This window comes from Salvelinus fontinalis, chromosome 16 (genome assembly GCF_029448725.1).
Source record: "Salvelinus fontinalis isolate EN_2023a chromosome 16, ASM2944872v1, whole genome shotgun sequence".
Lineage (NCBI taxonomy): Eukaryota > Metazoa > Chordata > Actinopteri > Salmoniformes > Salmonidae > Salvelinus > Salvelinus fontinalis.
Window position 1 is genome coordinate 47,270,316 of NC_074680.1, and position 27,011 is coordinate 47,297,326.

General features: G+C 45.3%; 1 protein-coding gene across 1 annotated transcript in view; it reads left to right on the forward strand.

Moving 5' to 3' along the window:
- Positions 1-27,011, forward strand: part of LOC129813274 (tandem C2 domains nuclear protein-like) — a 50,159-nt gene that overhangs the window by 10,327 nt on the left and 12,821 nt on the right. Inside the window, exons 7-8 of the mRNA XM_055865590.1 lie at positions 181-297; positions 8,239-8,430. Coding sequence (XP_055721565.1) covers positions 181-297; positions 8,239-8,430 — 309 coding nt within the window. The remainder of the gene's footprint in view (positions 1-180; positions 298-8,238; positions 8,431-27,011) is intronic.

Here is a 27,011-nt window from a genome sequence, read left to right on the forward strand (position 1 = left end):
GTAGCCGGACCTCTAACCCTGTAGCCGGACCTCTAACCCTGTAGCCGGACCTCTAACCCTGTAGCCGGACCTCTAACCCTGTAGCCGGACCTCTAACCCTGTAGCCGGACCTCTAACCCTGTTGCCGGACCTCTAACTCTGTAGCCGGACCTCTAATTCTTCTTTCTCTTCTTCTCTCAGTGTAAGGATGTGTCCCCCGCCCAGAACAGCAGTGAGCAGCAGAAGATTAGCTTTAAAGGCATCATCACTATGAGCAAACCGGTACAGTTCAAGAGCTCCGTCAAGGAAGGTTCTCCGGTAAGTTATTTAACGCATCCCCAAAAAAAAAAAAACATGTTAGCCTGGTAGCAGATCTGTTTGTGTTGTCTTGCTAACTCATATGGTCAGTGATGTAGGAAAGACAACACAAACGGTTCTGGCACCAGTCTAAACCCATTTACTGTACAATGCTAGGTCTCCAATCCAATCACATCTAAGATAGACTAGCGTTAGCCTGGTCCCATACCTGTTTGAGTTGTAAGGCCTATAGTCAACTCCTATAGGTGGTTGTCGTGGACAAACAGATCTGGGATTAGGATTGTCGGGCATTTCATCACCTATCTCTAGGTCGAAACAAAACAGCTTAAGACAACCTAATAATTCCATGCGGATCGTTCGAATATAAACAGATTAATTGGAACAGCTCCTGAGCAAAAAATGACTGGAAGTAAATGTTAGCAGTACAGAAAATGTGTCATCCAAGTGGAAAATAAACGTAATCGTAGTGATTTCCAGCGAACTACTAACCATTCACGTGATATAACTGATTTACTGTCTCGCTGGTCAACTGGTTCAATCCTCTAGGATCTGCAATGGCTCTGGTAGTTCCCAATGAATGTGTTCATGTTTAATAGAGAGAGGAAATGTCTGTCTGGGAGAAAGTAAAAGTTATTCTCTCTGGGATATATATCTCTCTCCTCTCCCCTGGGCATTACATTGGCTAACCTGGTCCTGTATCCACAAAGCGTCTCTGAGTAGGAGTACTGATCTAGAATCAGTTTTGCCTTTTTAGATCATATTGAATCAGACTATATGGACAGATCCTAGATCAGAATGAATGAGGGTATATGGACAGATCCTAGATCAGAATGAGAAGATATGGACAGATCCTAGATCATAATGAATGAGGGTATATGGACAGATCCTAGATCAGAATGAATGAGGGTATATGGACAGATCCTAGATCAGAATGAATGAGGGTATATGGACAGATCCTAGATCATATTGAATAAGGCTATATGGACAGATCCTAGATCATATTGAATCAGACTATATGTACAGATCCTAGATCAGAATGAATCAGACTATATGGACAGATCCTAGATCAGTACTCATTCTCTAAGATGCTTTGTGGACACGGGCCCAGATGTGACCAAGGAAAATAGAGAGAGAGAGAGAGAGAGATCTCCTCTGAGCTCTTACATTCCTTGACCGCGTCACTGGCGTTTAGGTCTCACTGATAGTTTAGCCTCTTGTTCGAGCGCAGTGTTTCTGTTGTTGAGCTGTTGCAGGCCTGAACACTCAGTGTCAGTAAATAACATGAGAACAGGATTCCTCCCATTTATACTGTTGATGTTTTTTGCTCCACTAGGATCTACGAGTAAGTAAGTGAAGAAACAATGTGATCCTCTCTGATAACATACTACCAGATACTAGTCAGAGTGGAGTACTGTCCTAATCTACCAGATACTAGTCAGAGTGGAGTACCATCCTAATCTACCAGATACTAGTCAGAGTGGAGTACCATCCTAATCTACCAGATACTAGTCAGAGTGGAGTACCATCCTAATCTACCAGGTACTAGTCAGAGTGGAGTACCATCCTAATCTACCAGATACTAGTCAGAGTGGAGTACCATCCTAATCTACCAGGTACTAGTCAGAGTGGAGTACCATCCTAATCTACCAGATACTAGTCAGAGTGGAGTACTGTCCTAATCTACCAGATACTAGTCAGAGTGGAGTACCATCCTAATCTACCAGGTACTAGTCAGAGTGGAGTACCATCCTAATGATACTAGTCAGAGTGGAGTACCATCCTAATCTACCAGGTACTAGTCAGAGTGGAGTACCATCCTAATCTACCAGATACTAGTCAGAGTGGAGTACTGTCCTAATCTACCAGATACTAGTCAGAGTGGAGTACCATCCTAATCTACCAGGTACTAGTCAGAGTGGAGTACCATCCTAATCTACCAGGTACTAGTCAGAGTGGAGTACCATCCTAATCTACCAGGTACTAGTCAGTGGAGTACCATCCTAATCTACCAGATACTAGTCAGAGTGGAGTACTGTCCTAATCTACCAGATACTAGTCAGAGTGGAGTACCATCCTAATCTACCAGGTACTAGTCAGAGTGGAGTACCATCCTAATCTACCAGGTACTAGTCAGAGTGGAGTACCATCCTAATCTACCAGGTACTAGTCAGTGGAGTACCATCCTAATCTACCAGGTACTAGTCAGAGTGGAGTACCATCCTAATCTACCAGGTACTAGTCAGAGTGGAGTACCATTCTAATCTACCAGGTACTAGTCAGAGTGGAGTACCATCCTAATCTACCAGGTACTAGTCAGAGTGGAGTACCATCCTAATCTACCAGGTACTAGTCAGAGTGGAGTACCATTCTAATCTACCAGGTACTAGTCAGAGTGGAGTACCATCCTAATCTACCAGATACTAGTCAGAGTGGAGTACCATTCTAATCTACTAGGTACTAGTCAGTGGAGTACCATCCTAATCTACCAGATACTAGTCAGAGTGGAGTACCATCCTAATCTACCAGGTACTAGTCAGAGTGGAGTACCATCCTAATCTACCAGATACTAGTCAGTGGAGTACCATCCTAATCTACCAGGTACTAGTCAGAGTGGAGTACCATCCTAATCTACCAGGTACTAGTCAGTGGAGTACCATCCTAATCTACCAGGTACTAGTCAGAGTGGAGTACCATCCTAATCTACCAGGTACTAGTCAGAGTGGAGTACCATCCTAATCTACCAGGTACTAGTCAGAGTGGAGTACCATCCTAATCTACCAGATACTAGTCAGAGTGGAGTACCATCCTAATCTACCAGGTACTAGTCAGAGTGGAGTACCATCCTAATCTACCAGGTACTAGTCAGAGTGGAGTACCATTCTAATCTACCAGGTACTAGTCAGAGTGGAGTACCATCCTAATGATACTAGTCAGAGTGGAGTACCGTCCTAATCTACCAGATACTAGTCAGAGTGGAGTACCATCCTAATCTACCAGGTACTAGTCAGAGTGGAGTACCATCCTAATCTACCAGATACTAGTCAGAGTGGAGTACCATCCTAATCTACCAGATACTAGTCAGAGTGGAGTACCATCCTAATCTACCAGATACTAGTCAGAGTGGAGTACCATCCTAATCTACCAGGTACTAGTCAGAGTGGAGTACCATCCTAATCTACCAGGTACTAGTCAGAGTGGAGTACCATCCTAATCTACCAGGTACTAGTCAGAGTGGAGTACCATCCTAATGATACTAGTCAGAGTGGAGTACCATCCTAATCTACCAGGTACTAGTCAGAGTGGAGTACCATCCTAATGATACTAGTCAGAGTGGAGTACCATTCTAATCTACCAGGTACTAGTCAGAGTGGAGTACCATCCTAATCTACCAGGTACTAGTCAGAGTGGAGTACCATCCTAATGATACTAGTCAGAGTGGAGTACCATCCTAATCTACCAGATACTAGTCAGAGTGGAGTACCATCCTAATCTACCAGATACTAGTCAGAGTGGAGTACCATCCTAATCTACCAGGTACTAATCAGAGTGGAGTACCATCCTAATCTACCAGGTACTAGTCAGTGGAGTACCATCCTAATGATACTAGTCAGAGTGAAGTACCGTCCTAATCTACCAGATACTAGTCAGAGTGGAGTACCATCCTAATGATACTAGTCAGAGTGGAGTACCATCCTAATCTACCAGATACTAGTCAGAGTGGAGTACCATCCTAATCTACCAGGTACTAATCAGAGTGGAGTACCATCCTAATCTACCAGGTACTAGTCAGTGGAGTACCATCCTAATGATACTAGTCAGAGTGAAGTACCGTCCTAATCTACCAGGTACTAGTCAGAGTGGAGTACCATCCTAATGATACTAGTCAGAGTGGAGTACCATCCTAATCTACCAGGTACTAGTCAGAGTGGAGTACCATCCTAATCTACCAGATACTAGTCAGAGTGGAGTACTGTCCTAATCTACTAGATACTAGTCAGAGTGGAGTACTGTCCTAATCTACCAGGTACTAGTCAGAGTGGAGTACCATCCTAATGATACTAGTCAGAGTGGAGTACCATCCTAATCTACCAGGTACTAGTCAGAGTGGAGTACCATCCTAATCTACCAGGTACTAGTCAGAGTGGAGTACCATCCTAATCTACCAGATACTAGTCAGAGTGGAGTACCATCCTAATCTACCAGGTACTAGTCAGAGTGGAGTACCATCCTAATCTACCAGGTACTAGTCAGAGTGGAGTACCATCCTAATCTACCAGGTACTAGTCAGAGTGGAGTACCATCCTAATCTACCAGATACTAGTCAGTGGAGTACCATCCTAATCTACCAGATACTAGTCAGAGTGGAGTACCATCCTAATCTACCAGGTACTAGTCAGAGTGGAGTACCATCCTAATCTACCAGATACTAGTCAGAGTGGAGTACCATTCTAATCTACCAGGTACTAGTCAGAGTGGAGTACCATCCTAATGATACTAGTCAGAGTGGAGTACCGTCCTAATCTACCAGATACTAGTCAGAGTGGAGTACCATCCTAATCTACCAGGTACTAGTCAGAGTGGAGTACCATCCTAATCTACCAAGTACTAGTCAGAGTGGAGTACCATCCTAATCTACCAGGTACTAGTCAGAGTGGAGTACCATCCTAATCTACCAGGTACTAGTCAGAGTGGAGTACCATCCTAATCTACCAGATACTAGTCAGAGTGGAGTACCATCCTAATCTACCAGATACTAGTCAGAGTGGAGTACCATCCTAATCTACCAGGTACTAGTCAGAGTGGAGTACCATCCTAATCTACCAAGTACTAGTCAGAGTGGAGTACTGTCCTAATCTACCAGATACTAGTCAGAGTGGAGTACCATCCTAATGATACTAGTCAGAGTGGAGTACCATCCTAATCTACCAGGTACTAGTCAGAGTGGAGTACCATCCTAATGATACTAGTCAGAGTGGAGTACCATCCTAATCTACCAGATACTAGTCAGAGTGGAGTACTGTCCTAATCTACCAGATACTAGTCAGAGTGGAGTACTGTCCTAATCTACCAGATACTAGTCAGAGTGGAGTACCATCCTAATCTACCAGATACTAGTCAGAGTGGAGTACTGTCCTAATCTACCAGATACTAGTCAGAGTGGAGTACCATCCTAATCTACCAGATACTAGTCAGAGTGGAGTACCATCCTAATCTACCAGATACTAGTCAGAGTGGAGTACCATCCTAATCTACCAGGTACTAGTCAGAGTGGAGTACCATCCTAATCTACCAGGTACTAGTCAGAGTGGAGTACCATCCTAATCTACCAGATACTAGTCAGTGGAGTACCATCCTAATCTACCAGGTACTAGTCAGAGTGGAGTACCATCCTAATCTACCAGGTACTAGTCAGAGTGGAGTACCATCCTAATCTACCAGATACTAGTCAGAGTGGAGTACTGTCCTAATCTACCAGATACTAGTCAGAGTGGAGTACCATCCTAATCTACCAGATACTAGTCAGAGTGGAGTACTGTCCTAATCTACCAGGTACTAGTCAGAGTGGAGTACCATCCTAATCTACCAGATACTAGTCAGAGTGGAGTACCATCCTAATCTACCAGGTACTAGTCAGAGTGGAGTACCATCCTAATCTACCAGGTACTAGTCAGAGTGGAGTACCATCCTAATGATACTAGTCAGAGTGGAGTACCATCCTAATCTACCAGGTACTAGTCAGAGTGGAGTACCATCCTAATCTACCAGATACTAGTCAGTGGAGTACCATCCTAATCTACCAGGTACTAGTCAGAGTGGAGTACCATCCTAATCTACCAGGTACTAGTCAGAGTGGAGTACTGTCCTAATCTACCAGGTACTAGTCAGAGTGGAGTACCATCCTAATCTACCAGATACTAGTCAGAGTGGAGTACCATCCTAATGATACTAGTCAGAGTGGAGTACCATCCTAATCTACCAGGTACTAGTCAGAGTGGAGTACTGTCCTAATCTACCAGGTACTAGTCAGAGTGGAGTACCATCCTAATCTACCAGGTACTAGTCAGTGGAGTACCATCCTAATCTACCAGGTACTAGTCAGAGTGGAGTACTGTCCTAATCTACCAGGTACTAGTCAGAGTGGAGTACCATCCTAATCTACCAGGTACTAGTCAGTGGAGTACCATCCTAATCTACCAGGTACTAGTCAGAGTGGAGTACTGTCCTAATCTACCAGGTACTAGTCAGAGTGGAGTACCATCCTAATCTACCAGGTACTAGTCAGAGTGGAGTACTGTCCTAATCTACCAGGTACTAGTCAGAGTGGAGTACCATCCTAATCTACCAGATACTAGTCAGAGTGGAGTACCATCCTAATCTACCAGGTACTAGTCAGAGTGGAGTACCATCCTAATCTACCAGGTACTAGTCAGTGGAGTACCATCCTAATCTACCAGGTACTAGTCAGAGTGGAGTACCATCCTAATCTACCAGATACTAGTCAGAGTGGAGTACCATTCTAATCTACTAGGTACTAGTCAGTGGAGTACCATCCTAATCTACCAGGTACTAGTCAGAGTGGAGTACCATCCTAATCTACCAGGTACTAGTCAGAGTGGAGTACCATCCTAATCTACCAGATACTAGTCAGAGTGGAGTACCATCCTAATCTACCAGGTACTAGTCAGAGTGGAGTACTGTCCTAATCTACCAGATACTAGTCAGAGTGGAGTACCATCCTAATCTACCAGGTACTAGTCAGAGTGGAGTACCATCCTAATCTACCAGGTACTAGTCAGAGTGGAGTACCATCCTAATCTACCAGATACTAGTCAGAGTGGAGTACCATCCTAATCTACCAGGTACTAGTCAGAGTGGAGTACTGTCCTAATCTACCAGATACTAGTCAGAGTGGAGTACCATCCTAATCTACCAGGTACTAGTCAGAGTGGAGTACCATCCTAATGATACTAGTCAGAGTGGAGTACCATCCTAATCTACCAGGTACTAGTCAGAGTGGAGTACCATCCTAATCTACCAAGTACTAGTCAGAGTGGAGTACTGTCCTAATCTACCAGATACTAGTCAGAGTGGAGTACCATCCTAATCTACCAGGTACTAGTCAGAGTGGAGTACCATCCTAATCTACCAGGTACTAGTCAGTGGAGTACCATCCTAATCTACCAGATACTAGTCAGAGTGGAGTACCATCCTAATCTACCAGATACTAGTCAGAGTGGAGTACCATCCTAATCTACCAGGTACTAGTCAGAGTGGAGTACCATCCTAATGATACTAGTCAGAGTGGAGTACTGTCCTAATCTACCAGGTACTAGTCAGAGTGGAGTACCGTCCTAATCTACCAGATACTAGTCAGAGTGGAGTACCATCCTAATCTACCAGGTACTAGTCAGAGTGGAGTACCATCCTAATCTACCAGATACTAGTCAGAGTGGAGTACCATCCTAATCTACCAGGTACTAGTCAGAGTGGAGTACTGTCCTAATCTACCAGGTACTAGTCAGAGTGGAGTACTGTCCTAATCTACCAGATACTAGTCAGAGTGGAGTACCATCCTAATCTACCAGGTACTAGTCAGAGTGGAGTACCATCCTAATCTACCAGGTACTAGTCAGAGTGGAGTACTGTCCTAATCTACCAGGTACTAGTCAGAGTGGAGTACTGTCCTAATCTACCAGATACTAGTCAGAGTGGAGTACCATCCTAATCTACCAGGTACTAGTCAGAGTGGAGTACCATTCTAATCTACCAAGTACTAGTCAGAGTGGAGTACCATCCTAATCTACCAGGTACTAGTCAGAGTGGAGTACCATCCTAATCTACCAGGTACTAGTCAGAGTGGAGTACCATTCTAATCTTCTATCTCTGCTCCCTCCCTCCCTCCCTCCCTCCCTCCCTCCCTCCCTCCCTCCCTCCTCCTAGGACACAGTCTTCATGGAGACCTTTGTGTTTACGTTGCGACTGCAGCAGCTGCGTTGCTGTGCTCTGGTATTCCGTCTGCAGACCCATCACCCCAGGAAGAGGACGGTGGCAGAGTGTTTCCTCTCCCTCAGACAGCTGGGCCCTGAGGAGACACAGCACTGGATGGAGCTCATCCCCCCTTCCAAGACCACTGTGAGTATAGATATTAGAATGACTAGAAAGTCCATTCCAACTCAGTGGCCTTGTGGTTTTGAGTATCCGGCCTGAGATTGGAACTTTTTGGGGTTTGCATCCCCGACCAAGTCCCACCAAAGCGTGTAAAAATGAGTCATGGAGGTGACCAAGACCCGATGGTCACTCTGACAGAGCTCCAGAGTTCCTCTCTGGAGATGGGAGAACCTTCCAGAAGGATAACCATCTCTGCAGCACTCCACCAATCAGGCCTTTATGGTAGAGTGGCCAGACGTAAGCCACTCTTCAGTAAAGGGCACATGACAGCCCGGCTTGGAGTTTGCCAAAAGGCACCTAAAAGACTCTCAAGACCAAGTACTTTGTTACTTGAATCATGTCTCTCCGCTCTTTCTCTCAGTGCCACTTTCCACACAGACCTAGTCCCGCCCCCCTGTCACTCAAGGAGCGTGTTTGATGTTTCTCGCCCACGAGACACTTGTGTTCGGTCTGCCTGGTCAAAGCATCACATACAACACTGTTGATGACAACAATGCTGTTCTCACTTTGCTTCTCAATATAAATCCACTAGCGTTCTATAATTACACTATTAGCTTGTGTTTCTTACATCAGCAAACAGCTAGTTTGTCTTTTCTTAGCAAGTTGCCCTAATTAGATGTCCTAACCGACTTGCCAAAGCTATAGTTTGTTAACAAGAAATTTGTGGAGTGGTTGAAAAATGAGTTTTAATGACTCCAACTTTAAAAAAAATTTGACAACTTTTACTTTTACTTCACTACATTCCTAAAGAAAATACTGTACTTTTCACTCCATACATCTTCCCTGACACCTAAAAGTACTCGTAACATTTTGACTGCTGAGCAGGACCGGAAAATGGTCCAATTCACACTTTTATCAAGAGAACATCCCTGGTCCTACTGCCTCAGATCTGGAAGACTCACTGAACACAAGTGCTTTGTTTGTAAATTATGTCTGAGTGTTGGGGCGTGCCCCTGGCTAACCGTAAATTAAAAAAAACAAGAAAATGGTGCCGTCTGGTTTGCTTCATATAAGGAATTTGAAATTATTTATACTTTTACTTTTGATACTTAAGTATATTTAAAACCAAATAATTTTAGACTTTTACTCAAGTAGTATTTTACTGGGTGACTTTCACTTTTACTTGAGTAATTTTCTATTAACTTATCTTTACTTTTACTTTCCACCACTGCAATTGACTGCAGAAAATGCAGAAATGATAAAAGTGCTGAAATTTGTTTTGGTTGAAGTTGAATTGAACAGTATAAAACAATCAGAATGGAGAAAGACTCATTGAAATCATAGAATGTACAGTTGTACTTAGAATGTACAGTTGAAGTCGGAAGTTTACATACACTTAGGTTGGAGTCATTAAAACTAATTTTTCAACCACTCCACAAATTTCTTGTTAACAAACTATAGTTTTGGCAAGTCGGTTAGGACATCTACTTCGTGCATGACACAAGTAATTTTTCCAACAATTGTTCACAGATTATTTCACTTATAATTCACTGTATCACAATTCCACTGGGTCAGAAGTTTACAACAGCTTGGAAAATTCCAGAAAATGATGTAATGGCTTTAGAAGCTTCTGATAGGCTAATTGACATCATTTGAGTCAATTGGAGGTGTACCTGTGGATGTATTTCAAGGCTGCTCAGCAAGGAAGAAGCCACTGCTCCAAAACCGCCATAAAAAAAGCCAGACTACGGTTTGCAACTGCATATGGGGACAAATATCGTACTTTTTGGAGGAATGTCCTCCGGTCTGATGAAACAAAAATAGAACTGTTTGGCCATAATGACCATCGTTATGTTTGGAGGAAAAAGGGGGAGCTTGCAAGCTGAAGAACACCCTCCCAACCGTGAAGCACGGGGTGGAGGCATCATGTTGTGGGGGTGCTTTGCTGCAGGAGGAACTGGTGCGCTTCACAAAATAGATGGCATCATGAGGCAGGAAAATTATGTGGATATATTGAAGCAACATCACAAGACATCAGTCAGGACGTTAAAGCTTGGTCGCAAATGGGTCTTCCAAATGGACAATGACCCCAAGCATACTTCCAAAGTTGTGGCCAAATGGCTTCAGGACAACAAAGTCAAGGTATTGGAGTGGCCATCACAAAGCCCTGACCTCAATTCGATAGAAAATTTGTGGGCAGAACTGAAAAAGTGTGTGCGAGCAAGGAGGCCTACGAACCTGACACAGTTACACCAGCTCTGTCAGGAGGAATGGGCCAAAATTCCCCCAATTTATTGTGGAAAGCTTATGGAAGGATACACAAAACATTTGACCCACGTTAAACAATTTAAAGGCAATGCTACCAAATACTAATTTGACTCCATGTAAACTTCTGACCCACTGGGAATGTGATGAAAGAAATAAAAGCTGAAATAAATCACTCTCTACTATTATTCTGACATTTCACATTCTTAAAATAAAGTGGTGATCCTAACTGACCTAAGACAGGGAATTTTTACTAGGATTAAATGTCAGGAATTGTGAAAAACTGAGTTTAAATGTATTTGGCTAAGGTGTATGTAAGCTTCCTACTTCAACTGTATGTGTTGCCACCATAGGATCACTCACTACTCATAAAGCACCCTGGGATCACTACTCACTACTCATAAAGCACCCTGGGATCACTACTCACTACTCATAAAGCACCCTGGGATCACTCACTACTCATAAAGCACCCTAGGATCACTACTCACTACTCATAAAGCATCCTGGGATCACTCACTACTCATAAAGCACCCTGGGATCACAACTCACTACTCATAAAGCACTCTAGGATCACTACTCACTACTCATAAAGCACCCTGGGATCACTACTCACTACTCATAAAGCACCCTGGGATCACTACTCACTACTCATAAAGCACCCTGGGATGACTACTCACTACTCATAAAGCACCATGGGATCACTACTCACTACTCATAAAGCACCCTGGGATCACTACTCACTACTCATAAAGCACCCTGGGATCACTACTCACTACTCATAAAGCACCCTGGGATCACTACTCACTACTCATAAAGCACCCTAGGATCACTACTCACTACTCATAAAGCACCCTGGGATCACTACTCACTACTCATATAGCACCCTGGGATCACTACTCACTACTCATAAAGCACCCTGGGATCACTACTCACTACTCATAAAGCACCCTGGGATCACTACTCACTACTCATAAAGCACCCTGGGATCACTACTCACTACTCATAAAGCACCCTGGGATCACTACTCACTACTCATAAAGCACCCTGGGATCACTCACTACTCATAAAGCACCCTAGGATCACTCACTACTCATAAAGCATCCTGGGATCACTCACTACTCATAAAGCACCCTGGGATCACTACTCACTACTCATAAAGCACCCTGGGATCACTACTCACTACTCATAAAGCACCCTAGGATCACTCACTACTCATAAAGCATCCTGGGATCACTCACTACTCATAAAGCACCCTGGGATCACTCACTACTCATAAAGCACCCTGGGATCACTACTCACTACTCATAAAGCACCCTGGGATCACTACTCACTACTCATTAAGCACCCTGGGATCACTACTCACTACTCATATAGCACCCTGGGATAACTCACTACTCATAAAGCACCCTGGGATCACTACTCACTACTCATAAAGCACCCTAGGATCACTCACTACTCATAAAGCACCCTGGGATCACTACTCACTACCCATAAAGCACCATGGGATCACTACTCACTACTCATAAAGCACCCTGGGTTCACTACTCACTACTCATAAAGCACCCTGGGATAACTACTCACTACTCATAAAGCACCCTGGGATCACTCACTACTCATAAAGCACCCTGGGATCACTACTCACTACTCATAAAGCATCCTGGGATCACTACTCACTACTCATACAGCACCCTGGGATCTCTCACTACTCATAAAGCACCCTGGGATCACTCACTACTCATAAAGCACCCTGGGATCACTCACTACTCATAAAGCACCCTGGGATCACTACTCACTACTCATATAGCACCCTGGGATCACTACTCAGTACTCATAAATCACCCTGGGATCACTACTCACTACTCATAAATCACCCTGGGATCACTACTCATAAAGCACCCTGGGATCACTACTCACTGCTCATAAAGCACCCTGGGATCACTACTCACTACTCATATAGCACCCTGGGATCACTACTCACTACTCATAAAGCACCCTGGGATCACTACTCACTACTCATAAAGCACCCTGGGATCACTACTCACTACGCATAAAGCACCCTGGGATCACTCACTACTCATAAAGCATCCTGGGATCACTCACTACTCATAAAGCACCCTGGGATCACTCACTACTCATAAAGCATCCTGGGATCACTACTACTCATAAAGCACCCTGGGATCACTCACTACTCATATAGCACCTTGGGATCACTACTCACTACTCATAAAGCACCCTGGGATCACTCACTACTCATAAAGCACCCTGGGATCACTACTCATATAGCACCCTGGGATCACTACTCACTACTCATATAGCACCCTGGGATCACTACTCACTACTCATAAAGCACCCTGGGATCACTACTCACTACTCATAAAGCACCCTGGGATCACTACTCACTACTCATAAAGCACCCTGGGATCACTACTCACTACTCATAAAGCACCCTGGGATCACTACTCACTACTCATAAAGCACCTTGGGATCACTACTCACTACTCATAAAGCACCCTAGGATCCCTCACTACTCATAAAGCACCCTGGGATCACTACTCACGACTCATAAAGCACCCTGGGATCACTACTCACTACTCATAAAGCACCCTGGGATCACTACTCACTACTCATAAAGCACCCTGGGATCACTACTCACTACTCATAAAGCACCCTGGGATCACTACTCACTACTCATAAAGCACCCTGGGATCACTACTCACTACTCATAAAGCACCCTGGGATCACTACTCACTACTCATAAAGCACCCTGGGATCACTACTCACTACTCATAAAGCACCCTAGGATCCCTCACTACTCATAAAGCACCCTGGGATCACTCACTACTCATAAAGCACCCTGGGATCACTACTCACTACTCATAAAGCACCCTGGGATCACTACTCACTACTCATTAAGCACCCTGGGATCACTACTCACTACTCATATAGCACCCTGGGATAACTCACTACTCATAAAGCACCCTGGGATCACTACTCACTACTCATAAAGCACCCTAGGATCACTCACTACTCATAAAGCACCCTGGGATCACTACTCACTACCCATAAAGCACCATGGGATCACTACTCACTACTCATAAAGCACCCTGGGTTCACTACTCACTACTCATAAAGCACCCTGGGATAACTACTCACTACTCATAAAGCACCCTGGGATCACTCACTACTCATAAAGCACCCTGGGATCACTACTCACTACTCATAAAGCATCCTGGGATCACTACTCACTACTCATACAGCACCCTGGGATCTCTCACTACTCATAAAGCACCCTGGGATCACTCACTACTCATAAAGCACCCTGGGATCACTCACTACTCATAAAGCACCCTGGGATCACTACTCACTACTCATAAAGCACCCTGGGATCACTACTCAGTACTCATAAATCACCCTGGGATCACTACTCACTACTCATAAATCACCCTGGGATCACTACTCATAAAGCACCCTGGGATCACTACTCACTGCTCATAAAGCACCCTGGGATCACTACTCACTACTCATATAGCACCCTGGGATCACTACTCACTACTCATAAAGCACCCTGGGATCACTACTCACTACTCATAAAGCACCCTGGGATCACTACTCACTACGCATAAAGCACCCTGGGATCACTCACTACTCATAAAGCATCCTGGGATCACTCACTACTCATAAAGCACCCTGGGATCACTCACTACTCATAAAGCATCCTGGGATCACTACTACTCATAAAGCACCCTGGGATCACTCACTACTCATATAGCACCTTGGGATCACTACTCACTACTCATAAAGCACCCTGGGATCACTCACTACTCATAAAGCACCCTGGGATCACTACTCACTACTCATATAGCACCCTGGGATCACTACTCACTACTCATATAGCACCCTGGGATCACTACTCACTACTCATATAGCACCCTGGGATCACTACTCACTACTCATAAAGCACCCTGGGATCACTACTCACTACTCATAAAGCACCCTGGGATCACTACTCACTACTCATAAAGCACCCTGGGATCACTACTCACTACTCATAAAGCACCCTGGGATCACTACTCACTACTCATAAAGCACCTTGGGATCACTACTCACTACTCATAAAGCACCCTAGGATCCCTCACTACTCATAAAGCACCCTGGGATCACTACTCACGACTCATAAAGCACCCTGGGATCACTACTCACGACTCATAAAGCACCCTGGGATCACTACTCACTACTCATAAAGCACCCTGGGATCACTACTCACTACTCATAAAGCACCCTGGGATCACTACTCACTACTCATAAAGCACCCTGGGATCACTACTCACTACTCATAAAGCACCCTGGGATCACTACTCACTACTCATAAAGCACCCTGGGATCACTACTCACTACTCATAAAGCACCCTAGGATCCCTCACTACTCATAAAGCACCCTGGGATCACTACTCACGACTCATAAAGCACCCTGGGATCACTACTCACTACTCATAAAGCACCCTGGGATCACTACTCACTACTCATAAAGCACCCTGGGATCACTACTCACTACTCATAAAGCACCCTGGGATCACTACTCACTACTCATAAAGCACCCTGGGATCACTACTCACTACTCATAAAGCACCCTGGGATCACTACTCACTACTCATAAAGCACCCTGGGATCACTACTCACTACTCATAAAGCACCCTGGGATCACTACTCACTACTCATAAATCACCCTGGGATCACTACTCATAAAGCACCCTGGGATCACTACTGACTACTCATAAAGCACCCTGGGATCACTACGTACTACTCATAAAGCACCCTGGGATCACTCACTACTCATATAGCACCCTGGGATCACTACTCACTACTCATATAGCACCCTGGGATCACTACTCATAAAGCACCCTGGGATCACTACTCACTACTCATAAAGCACCCTGAGATCACTACTCACTACTCATAAAGCACCCTGGGATCACTACTCACTACTCATAAAGCACCCTGGGATCACTCACTACTCATAAAGCACCCTGGGATCACTACACACTACTCATAAAGCACCCTGGGATCACTACTCACTACTCGTATAGCACCCTGGGATCACTACTCACTACTCATAAAGCACCCTGGGATCGCTACTCACTACTCATAAAGCACCATGGGATCACTACTCACTACTCATAAAGCACCCTGGGATCACTACTCACTACTCATAAAGCACCCTGGGATCACTACTCACTACTCATAAAGCACCCTGGGATCACTACTCACTACTCATATAGCACCCTGGGATCACTACTCATAAAGCACCCTGGGATCACTACTCACTACTCATATAGCACCCTGGGATCACTACTCATAAAGCACCCTGGGATCACTACTCACTACGCATAAAGCACCCTGGGATCACTCACTACTCATAAAGCATCCTGGGATCACTCACTACTCATAAAGCACCCTGGGATCACTCGCTACTCATAAAGCATCCTGGGATCACTACTACTCATAAAGCACCCTGGGATCACTACTCACTACTCATATAGCACCCTGGGATCACTACTCACTACTCATAAAGCACCCTGGATTCACTACTCACTACTCATAAAGCATCCTGGGATCACTCACTACTCATAAAGCATCCTGGGATCACTCACTACTCATAAAGCACCCTGGGATCACTACTCACTACTCATAAAGCACCCTGGGATCACTACTCACTACTCATAAAGCACCCTGGGATCACTCACTACTCATAAAGCACCCTGGGATCACTACTCACTACTCATAAAGCACCATGGGATCACTCACTACTCATAAAGCACCCTGGGATCACTACTCACTACTCATATAGCACCCTGGGATCACTACTCACTACTCATAAAGCACCCTGGGATCACTACTCACTACTCATAAAGCACCCTGGGATCACTACTCACTACTCATAAAGCACCCTAGTATCCCTCACTACTCATAAAGCACCCTGGGATCACTACTCACGACTCATAAAGCACCCTGGGATCACTACTCACTACTCATATAGCACCCTGGGATCGCTACTCACTACTCATAAAGCACCCTGGGATCACTACTCACTACTCATAAAGCACCCTGGGATCACTACTCACTACTCATAAAGCACCCTGGGATCACTACTCACTACTCATAAAGCACCCTGGGATCACTACTCACTACTCATAAAGCACCCTGGGATCACTACTCACTACTCATAAAGCACCCTGGGATCACTACTCACTACTCATAAAGCACCCTGGGATCACTACTCACTACTCATAAATCACCCTGGGATCACTACTCATAAAGCACCCTGGGATCACTACTGACTACTCATAAAGCACCCTGGGATCACTACGTACTACTCATAAAGCACCCTGGGATCACTCACTACTCATATAGCACCCTGGGATCACTACTCACTACTCATATAGCACCCTGGGATCACTACTCATAAAGCACCCTGGGATCACTACTCACTACTCATAAAGCACCCTGAGATCACTACTCACTACTCATAAAGCACCCTGGGATCACTACTCACTACTCATAAAGCACCCTGGGATCACTCACTACTCATAAAGCACCCTGGGATCACTCACTACTCATAAAGCACCCTGGGATCACTACACACTACTCATAAAGCACCCTGGGATCACTCACTACTCATAAAGCACCCTGGGATCACTACTCACTACTCATATAGCACCCTGGGATCACTACTCACTACTCATAAAGCACCCTGGGATCGCTACTCACTACTCATAAAGCACCATGGGATCACTACTCACTACTCATAAAGCACCCTGGGATCACTACTCACTACTCATAAAGCACCCTGGGATCACTACTCACTACTCATAAAGCACCCTGGGATCACTACTCACTACTCATATAGCACCCTGGGATCACTACTCATAAAGCACCCTGGGATCACTACTCACTACTCATATAGCACCCTGGGATCACTACTCATAAAGCACCCTGGGATCACTACTCACTACGCATAAAGCACCCTGGGATCACTCACTACTCATAAAGCATCCTGGGATCGCTCACTACTCATAAAGCACCCTGGGATCACTCACTACTCATAAAGCATCCTGGGATCACTACTACTCATAAAGCACCCTGGGATCACTACTCACTACTCATATAGCACCCTGGGATCACTACTCACTACTCATAAAGCACCCTGGATTCACTACTCACTACTCATAAAGCATCCTGGGATCACTCACTACTCATAAAGCATCCTGGGATCACTCACTACTCATAAAGCATCCTGGGATCACTACTCACTACTCATAAAGCACCCTGGGATCACTACTCACTACTCATAAAGCACAATGGGATCACTACTCACTACTCATAAAGCACCCTGGGATCACTACTCACTACTCATATAGCACCCTGGGATCACTACTCACTACTCATAAAGCACCATGGGATCACTACTCACTACTCATAAAGCACAATGGGATCACTACTCACTACTTATAAAGCACCCTAGGATCACTACTCACTACTCATAAAGCACCCTGGGATCACTACTCACTACTCATAAAGCACCCTGGGATCACTACTCACTACTCATATAGCACCCTGGGATCACTCACTACTCATAAAACACCCTGGGATCACTACTCACTACTCATAAAGCACTCTAGGATCACTACTCACTACTCATAAAGCACAATGGGATCAATACTCACTACTCATATAGCACCCTGGGATCACTACTCACTACTCATAAAGCACTCTGGGATCACTACTCACTACTCATAAAGCACCCTGGGATCACTACTCACTACTCATAAAGCACCATGGGATCACTACTCACTACTCATATAGCACCCTGGGATCACTACTCACTACTCATATAGCACCCTGGGATCACTACTCACTACTCATATAGCACCCTGGGATCACTACTCATAAAGCACCCTGGGATCACTACTCACTACTCATATAGCACCCTGGGATCACTACTCATAAAGCACCCTGGGATCACTACTCACTACGCATAAAGCACCCTGGGATCACTCACTACTCATAAAGCATCCTGGGATCGCTCACTACTCATAAAGCACCCTGGGATCACTCACTACTCATAAAGCATCCTGGGATCACTACTACTCATAAAGCACCCTGGGATCACTACTCACTACTCATATAGCACCCTGGGATCACTACTCACTACTCATAAAGCACCCTGGATTCACTACTCACTACTCATAAAGCATCCTGGGATCACTCACTACTCATAAAGCATCCTGGGATCACTCACTACTCATAAAGCACCCTGGGATCACTACTCACTACTCATAAAGCACCCTGGGATCACTACTCACTACTCATAAAGCACCCTGGGATCACTACTCACTACTCATAAAGCACCCTGGGATCACTACTCACTACTCATAAAGCACCCTGGGATCACTACTCACTACTCATAAAGCACCATGGGATCACTCACTACTCATAAAGCACCCTGGGATCACTACTCACTACTCATATAGCTCCCTGGGATCACTACTCACTACTCATAAAGCACCATGGGATCACTACTCACTACTCATAAAGCACAATGGGATCACTACTCACTACTCATAAAACACAATGGGATCACTACTCACTACTCATATAGCACCATGGGATCACTACTCACTACTCATAAAGCACCATGGGATCACTACTCACTACTCATAAAGCACAATGGGATCACTACTCACTACTCATAAAGCACCCTGGGATCACTACTCACTACTCATATAGCACCCTGGGATCACTACTCACTACTCATAAAGCACCATGGGATCACTACTCACTACTCATAAAGCACAATGGGATCACTACTCACTACTTATAAAGCACCCTAGGATCACTACTCACTACTCATAAAGCACCCTGGGATCACTACTCACTACTCATAAAGCACCCTGGGATCACTACTCACTACTCATATAGCACCCTGGGATCACTCACTACTCATAAAACACCCTGGGATCACTACTCACTACTCATAAAGCACTCTAGGATCACTACTCACTACTCATAAAGCACAATGGGATCAATACTCACTACTCATATAGCACCCTGGGATCACTACTCACTACTCATAAAGCACTCTGGGATCACTACTCACTACTCATAAAGCACCCTGGGATCACTACTCACTACTCATAAAGCACCATGGGATCACTACTCACTACTCATATAGCACCCTGGGATCACTACTCACTACTCATATAGCACCCTGGGATCACTACTCACTACTCATATAGCACCCTGGGATCACTACTCACTACTCATATAGCACCCTGGGATCACTACTCACTACTCATAAAGCACCCTGGGATCACTACTCACTACTCATATAGCACCCTGGGATCACTACTCACTACTCATAAAGCACCCTGGGATCCCTACTCACTACCCATAAAGCACCCTGGGATCACTCACTACTCATAAAGCACCCTGGGATCCCTACTCACTACTCATAAAGCACCCTGGGATCACTACTCACTACTCATATAGCACCCTGGGATCACTACTCACTACTCATATAGCACCCTGGGATCACTACTCACTACTCATATAGCACCCTGGGATCACTACTCATAAAGCACCCTGGGATCACTACTCACTACTCATATAGCACCCTGGGATCACTACTCATAAAGCACCCTGGGATCACTACTCACTACGCATAAAGCACCCTGGGATCACTCACTACTCATAAAGCATCCTGGGATCGCTCACTACTCATAAAGCACCCTGGGATCACTCACTACTCATAAAGCATCCTGGGATCACTACTACTCATAAAGCACCCTGGGATCACTACTCACTACTCATATAGCACCCTGGGATCACTACTCACTACTCATAAAGCACCCTGGATTCACTACTCACTACTCATAAAGCATCCTGGGATCACTCACTACTCATAAAGCATCCTGGGATCACTCACTACTCATAAAGCACCCTGGGATCACTACTCACTACTCATAAAGCACCCTGGGATCACTACTCACTACTCATAAAGCACCCTGGGATCACTCACTACTCATAAAGCACCCTGGGATCACTACTCACTACTCATAAAGCACCCTGGGATCACTACTCACTACTCATAAAGCACCATGGGATCACTACTCACTACTCATATAGCACCCTGGGATCACTACTCACTACTCATATAGCACCCTGGGATCACTACTCACTACTCATATAGCACCCTGGGATCACTACTCATAAAGCACCCTGGGATCACTACTCACTACTCATATAGCACCCTGGGATCACTACTCATAAAGCACCCTGGGATCACTACTCACTACGCATAAAGCACCCTGGGATCACTCACTACTCATAAAGCATCCTGGGATCGCTCACTACTCATAAAGCACCCTGGGATCACTCACTACTCATAAAGCATCCTGGGATCACTACTACTCATAAAGCACCCTGGGATCACTACTCACTACTCATATAGCACCCTGGGATCACTACTCACTACTCATAAAGCACCCTGGATTCACTACTCACTACTCATAAAGCATCCTGGGATCACTCACTACTCATAAAGCATCCTGGGATCACTCACTACTCATAAAGCACCCTGGGATCACTACTCACTACTCATAAAGCACCCTGGGATCACTACTCACTACTCATAAAGCACCCTGGGATCACTACTCACTACTCATAAAGCACCCTGGGATCACTACTCACTACTCATAAAGCACCCTGGGATCACTACTCACTACTCATAAAGCACCATGGGATCACTCACTACTCATAAAGCACCCTGGGATCACTACTCACTACTCATATAGCTCCCTGGGATCACTACTCACTACTCATAAAGCACCATGGGATCACTACTCACTACTCATAAAGCACAATGGGATCACTACTCACTACTCATAAAACACAATGGGATCACTACTCACTACTCATATAGCACCATGGGATCACTACTCACTACTCATAAAGCACCATGGGATCACTACTCACTACTCATAAAGCACAATGGGATCACTACTCACTACTCATAAAGCACCCTGGGATCACTACTCACTACTCATATAGCACCCTGGGATCACTACTCACTACTCATAAAGCACCATGGGATCACTACTCACTACTCATAAAGCACAATGGGATCACTACTCACTACTTATAAAGCACCCTAGGATCACTACTCACTACTCATAAAGCACCCTGGGATCACTACTCACTACTCATAAAGCACCCTGGGATCACTACTCACTACTCATATAGCACCCTGGGATCACTCACTACTCATAAAACACCCTGGGATCACTACTCACTACTCATAAAGCACTCTAGGATCACTACTCACTACTCATAAAGCACAATGGGATCAATACTCACTACTCATATAGCACCCTGGGATCACTACTCACTACTCATAAAGCACTCTGGGATCACTACTCACTACTCATAAAGCACCCTGGGATCACTACTCACTACTCATAAAGCACCATGGGATCACTACTCACTACTCATATAGCACCCTGGGATCACTACTCACTACTCATATAGCACCCTGGGATCACTACTCACTACTCATATAGCACCCTGGGATCACTACTCACTACTCATATAGCACCCTGGGATCACTACTCACTACTCATAAAGCACCCTGGGATCACTACTCACTACTCATATAGCACCCTGGGATCACTACTCACTACTCATAAAGCACCCTGGGATCCCTACTCACTACCCATAAAGCACCCTGGGATCACTCACTACTCATAAAGCACCCTGGGATCCCTACTCACTACTCATAAAGCACCCTGGGATCACTACTCACTACTCATATAGCACCCTGGGATCACTACTCACTACTCATATAGCACCCTGGGATCACTACTCACTACTCATATAGCACCCTGGGATCACTACTCATAAAGCACCCTGGGATCACTACTCACTACTCATATAGCACCCTGGGATCACTACTCATAAAGCACCCTGGGATCACTACTCACTACGCATAAAGCACCCTGGGATCACTCACTACTCATAAAGCATCCTGGGATCGCTCACTACTCATAAAGCACCCTGGGATCACTCACTACTCATAAAGCATCCTGGGATCACTACTACTCATAAAGCACCCTGGGATCACTACTCACTACTCATATAGCACCCTGGGATCACTACTCACTACTCATAAAGCACCCTGGATTCACTACTCACTACTCATAAAGCATCCTGGGATCACTCACTACTCATAAAGCATCCTGGGATCACTCACTACTCATAAAGCACCCTGGGATCACTACTCACTACTCATAAAGCACCCTGGGATCACTACTCACTACTCATAAAGCACCCTGGGATCACTCACTACTCATAAAGCACCCTGGGATCACTACTCACTACTCATAAAGCACCATGGGATCACTCACTACTCATAAAGCACCCTGGGATCACTACTCACTACTCATATAGCTCCCTGGGATCACTACTCACTACTCATAAAGCACCATGGGATCACTACTCACTACTCATAAAGCACAATGGGATCACTACTCACTACTCATAAAACACAATGGGATCACTACTCACTACTCATATAGCACCATGGGATCACTACTCACTACTCATAAAGCACCATGGGATCACTACTCACTACTCATAAAGCACAATGGGATCACTACTCACTACTCATAAAGCACCCTGGGATCACTACTCACTACTCATATAGCACCCTGGGATCACTACTCACTACTCATAAAGCACCATGGGATCACTACTCACTACTCATAAAGCACAATGGGATCACTACTCACTACTTATAAAGCACCCTAGGATCACTACTCACTACTCATAAAGCACCCTGGGATCACTACTCACTACTCATAAAGCACCCTGGGATCACTACTCACTACTCATATAGCACCCTGGGATCACTCACTACTCATAAAACACCCTGGGATCACTACTCACTACTCATAAAGCACTCTAGGATCACTACTCACTACTCATAAAGCACAATGGGATCAATACTCACTACTCATATAGCACCCTGGGATCACTACTCACTACTCATAAAGCACTCTGGGATCACTACTCACTACTCATAAAGCACCCTGGGATCACTACTCACTACTCATAAAGCACCATGGGATCACTACTCACTACTCATATAGCACCCTGGGATCACTACTCACTACTCATATAGCACCCTGGGATCACTACTCACTACTCATATAGCACCCTGGGATCACTACTCACTACTCATATAGCACCCTGGGATCACTACTCACTACTCATAAAGCACCCTGGGATCACTACTCACTACTCATATAGCACCCTGGGATCACTACTCACTACTCATAAAGCACCCTGGAATCACTACTCACTACCCATAAAGCACCCTGGGATCACTCACTACTCATAAAGCACCCTGGGATCCCTACTCACTACTCATAAAGCACCCTGGGATCACTACTCACTAGTCATAAAGCACCCTGGGATCAATACTCACTACTCATAAAGCATCCTGGGATCACTCACTACTCATAAAAGCAAATGTATAACTTTAATTTTTCAAAAACTAAAAATACCGTCAAATACCGCCATACCGTCCGTGATATAATATTTTGGCCATATCGCTCAGCGCTACTTCCAGCAGCACAACGACCCTAAGCACACAGCCAAGACAACGCAGGAGTGGCTTCAGGAAAGTCTCTGAATGTCCTTGAGTGGCCCAGCCAGAGCCCGGACTTGAACCCGATCGAACATCTCTGGAGAGACCTGAAAATAGCTGTGCAGCGACGCTCCCCATCCAACCTGACAGAGCTTGAGAGGATCTGCAGAGAAGATTGGGAGAAACTCCCCAAATACAAGTGTGCCAAGCTTGTAGCGTCATACCCAAGAAGACTGGAGGCTGTAATCGCTGCCGAAGGTGCTTCAACAAAGTACTGAGTAAAGGGTCTGAATACTTATGTAAATGTGATATTTCATTTATTAATTAATTATATATAAATTTGCAATTATTTTTTTTTAAACAGTTTTTGCTTTGTCATTATGGGGTATTGTGATGTCATTATGGGGTATTGTAATGTCATTATGGGGTATTGTGATGTCATTATGGGGTATTGTAATGTCATTATGGGGTATTGTGATGTCATTATGGGGTATTGTGTGTAGATTGATGAGAGAAAAAAACTATTTAATACATTTTAGAATAAAGCTGTAATGTAACAAAATGTGGACAAAGTCAAGGGGTCTGAATACTTTCCGAATGCACTGTTATAAATGAAGTTCCTGTTTGGTATCCAGTGGATTTCATTGAGAAAAAAGCCCAAGTTTTCACTCACGAACCTGCAGCCACTAGTTAGCTTGTCAGTGGACGTTCGAAGTGAGCGCCGTTCTGCCTCGGAGCAACGAAACAGAGTTCTAATTGAGCAGCGACCGCTTTTTGATCATTTCCTGTGACGACATTCCATTCAATCTAAATACGAGCAATTCTCAGAATAAAACGTCTAACTTTTGAACTGTACATGGTAGAGAGAGGGGTTTTAGAACATTTGTTTTTCTGACGTAATACTTTATTGAATGGACGTATTTGTGTAAACCTTAAATTAATTCATAATTTTACTGATGAACACCCTGTCCGCTGGGAGTATCTTGCGTAACACCACCCTGTCCTCTGGGAGTATGCCTCTGAACACTACTCTGTCCTCTGGGAGTATCCCTCTGAACACTACTCTGTCCTCTGGGAGTATCCCTCTGAACACCAACCTGTCCTCTGGGAGTATCCCTCTGAACACCAACCTGTCCTCTGGGAGTATCCCTCTGAACACCAACCTGTTCTCTGGGAGTATCCCTCTGAACACCAACCTGTCCTCTGGGAATATCCCTCTGAACACCAACCTGTCCTCTGGGAGTATCCCTCTGAACACCAACCTGTCCTCTGGGAGTATCCCTCTGAACACCAACCTGTCCTCTGGGAGTATCCCTCTGAACACCAACCTGTCCTCTGGGAGTATCCCTCTGAACACCAACCTGTCCTCTGGGAGTATCCCTTTGAACACTACCCTGTCCTCTGGGAGTATCCCTCTGAACACCAACCTGTCCTCTGGGAGTATCCCTCTAAACACCAACCTGTCCTCTGGGAGTATCCCTCTGAACACTACTCTGTCCTCTGGGAGTACCCCTCTGAACACCAACCTGTCCTCTGGGAGTATCCCTCTGAACACCAACCTGTCCTCTGGGAGTATCCCTCTGAACACCAACCTGTCCTCTGGGAGTATCCCTCTAAACACTACTCTGTCCTCTGGGAGTATCCCTCTGAACACCAACCTGTCCTCTGGGAGTATCCCTCTGAACACCAACCTGTCCTCTGGGAGTATCCCTCTGAACACCAACCTGTCCTCTGGGAGTATCCCTCTGAACACCAACCTGTCCTCTGGGAGTATCCCTCTGAACACCAACCGGTCCTCTGGGAGTATCCCTCTGAACACCAACCGGTCCTCTGGGAGTATCCCTCTAAACACCAACCTGTCCTCTGGGAGTACCCCTCTGAACACCAACCTGTCCTCTGGGAGTATCCCTCTGAACACCAACCTGTCCTCTGGGAGTATCCCTCTGAACACCAACCTGTCCTCTGGGAGTATCCCTCTAAACACTACTCTGTCCTCTGGGAGTATCCCTCTGAACACCAACCTGTCCTCTGGGAGTATCCCTCTGAACACCAACCTGTCCTCTGGGAGTATCCCTCTGAACACCAACCTGTCCTCTGGGAGTATCCCTCTGAACACCAATCTGTCCTCTGGGAGTATCCCTCTGAACACCAACCTGTCCTCTGGGAGTATCCCTCTGAACACCAACCTGTCCTCTGGGAGTATCCCTCTAAACACCAACCTGTCCTCTGGGAGTATCCCTCTGAACACCAACCTGTCCTCTGGGAGTATCCCTCTGAACAACAACCTGTCCTCTGGGAGTATCCCTCTGAACACCAACCTGTCCTCTGGGAGTATCCCTCTAAACACCAACCTGTCCTCTGGGAGTATCCCTCTAAACACCAACCTGTCCTCTGGGAGTATCCCTCTGAACACCAACCTGTCCTCTGGGAGTATCCCTCTGAACACCAACCTGTCCTCTGGGAGTATCCCTCTGAACACCAACCTGTCCTCTGGGAGTATCCCTCTGAACACCAACCTGTCCTCTGGGAGTATCCCTCTAAACACCAACCTGTCCTCTGGGAGTATCCCTCTGAACACCAACCTGTCCTCTGGGAGTATCCCTCTGAACAACAACCTGTCCTCTGGGAGTATCCCTCT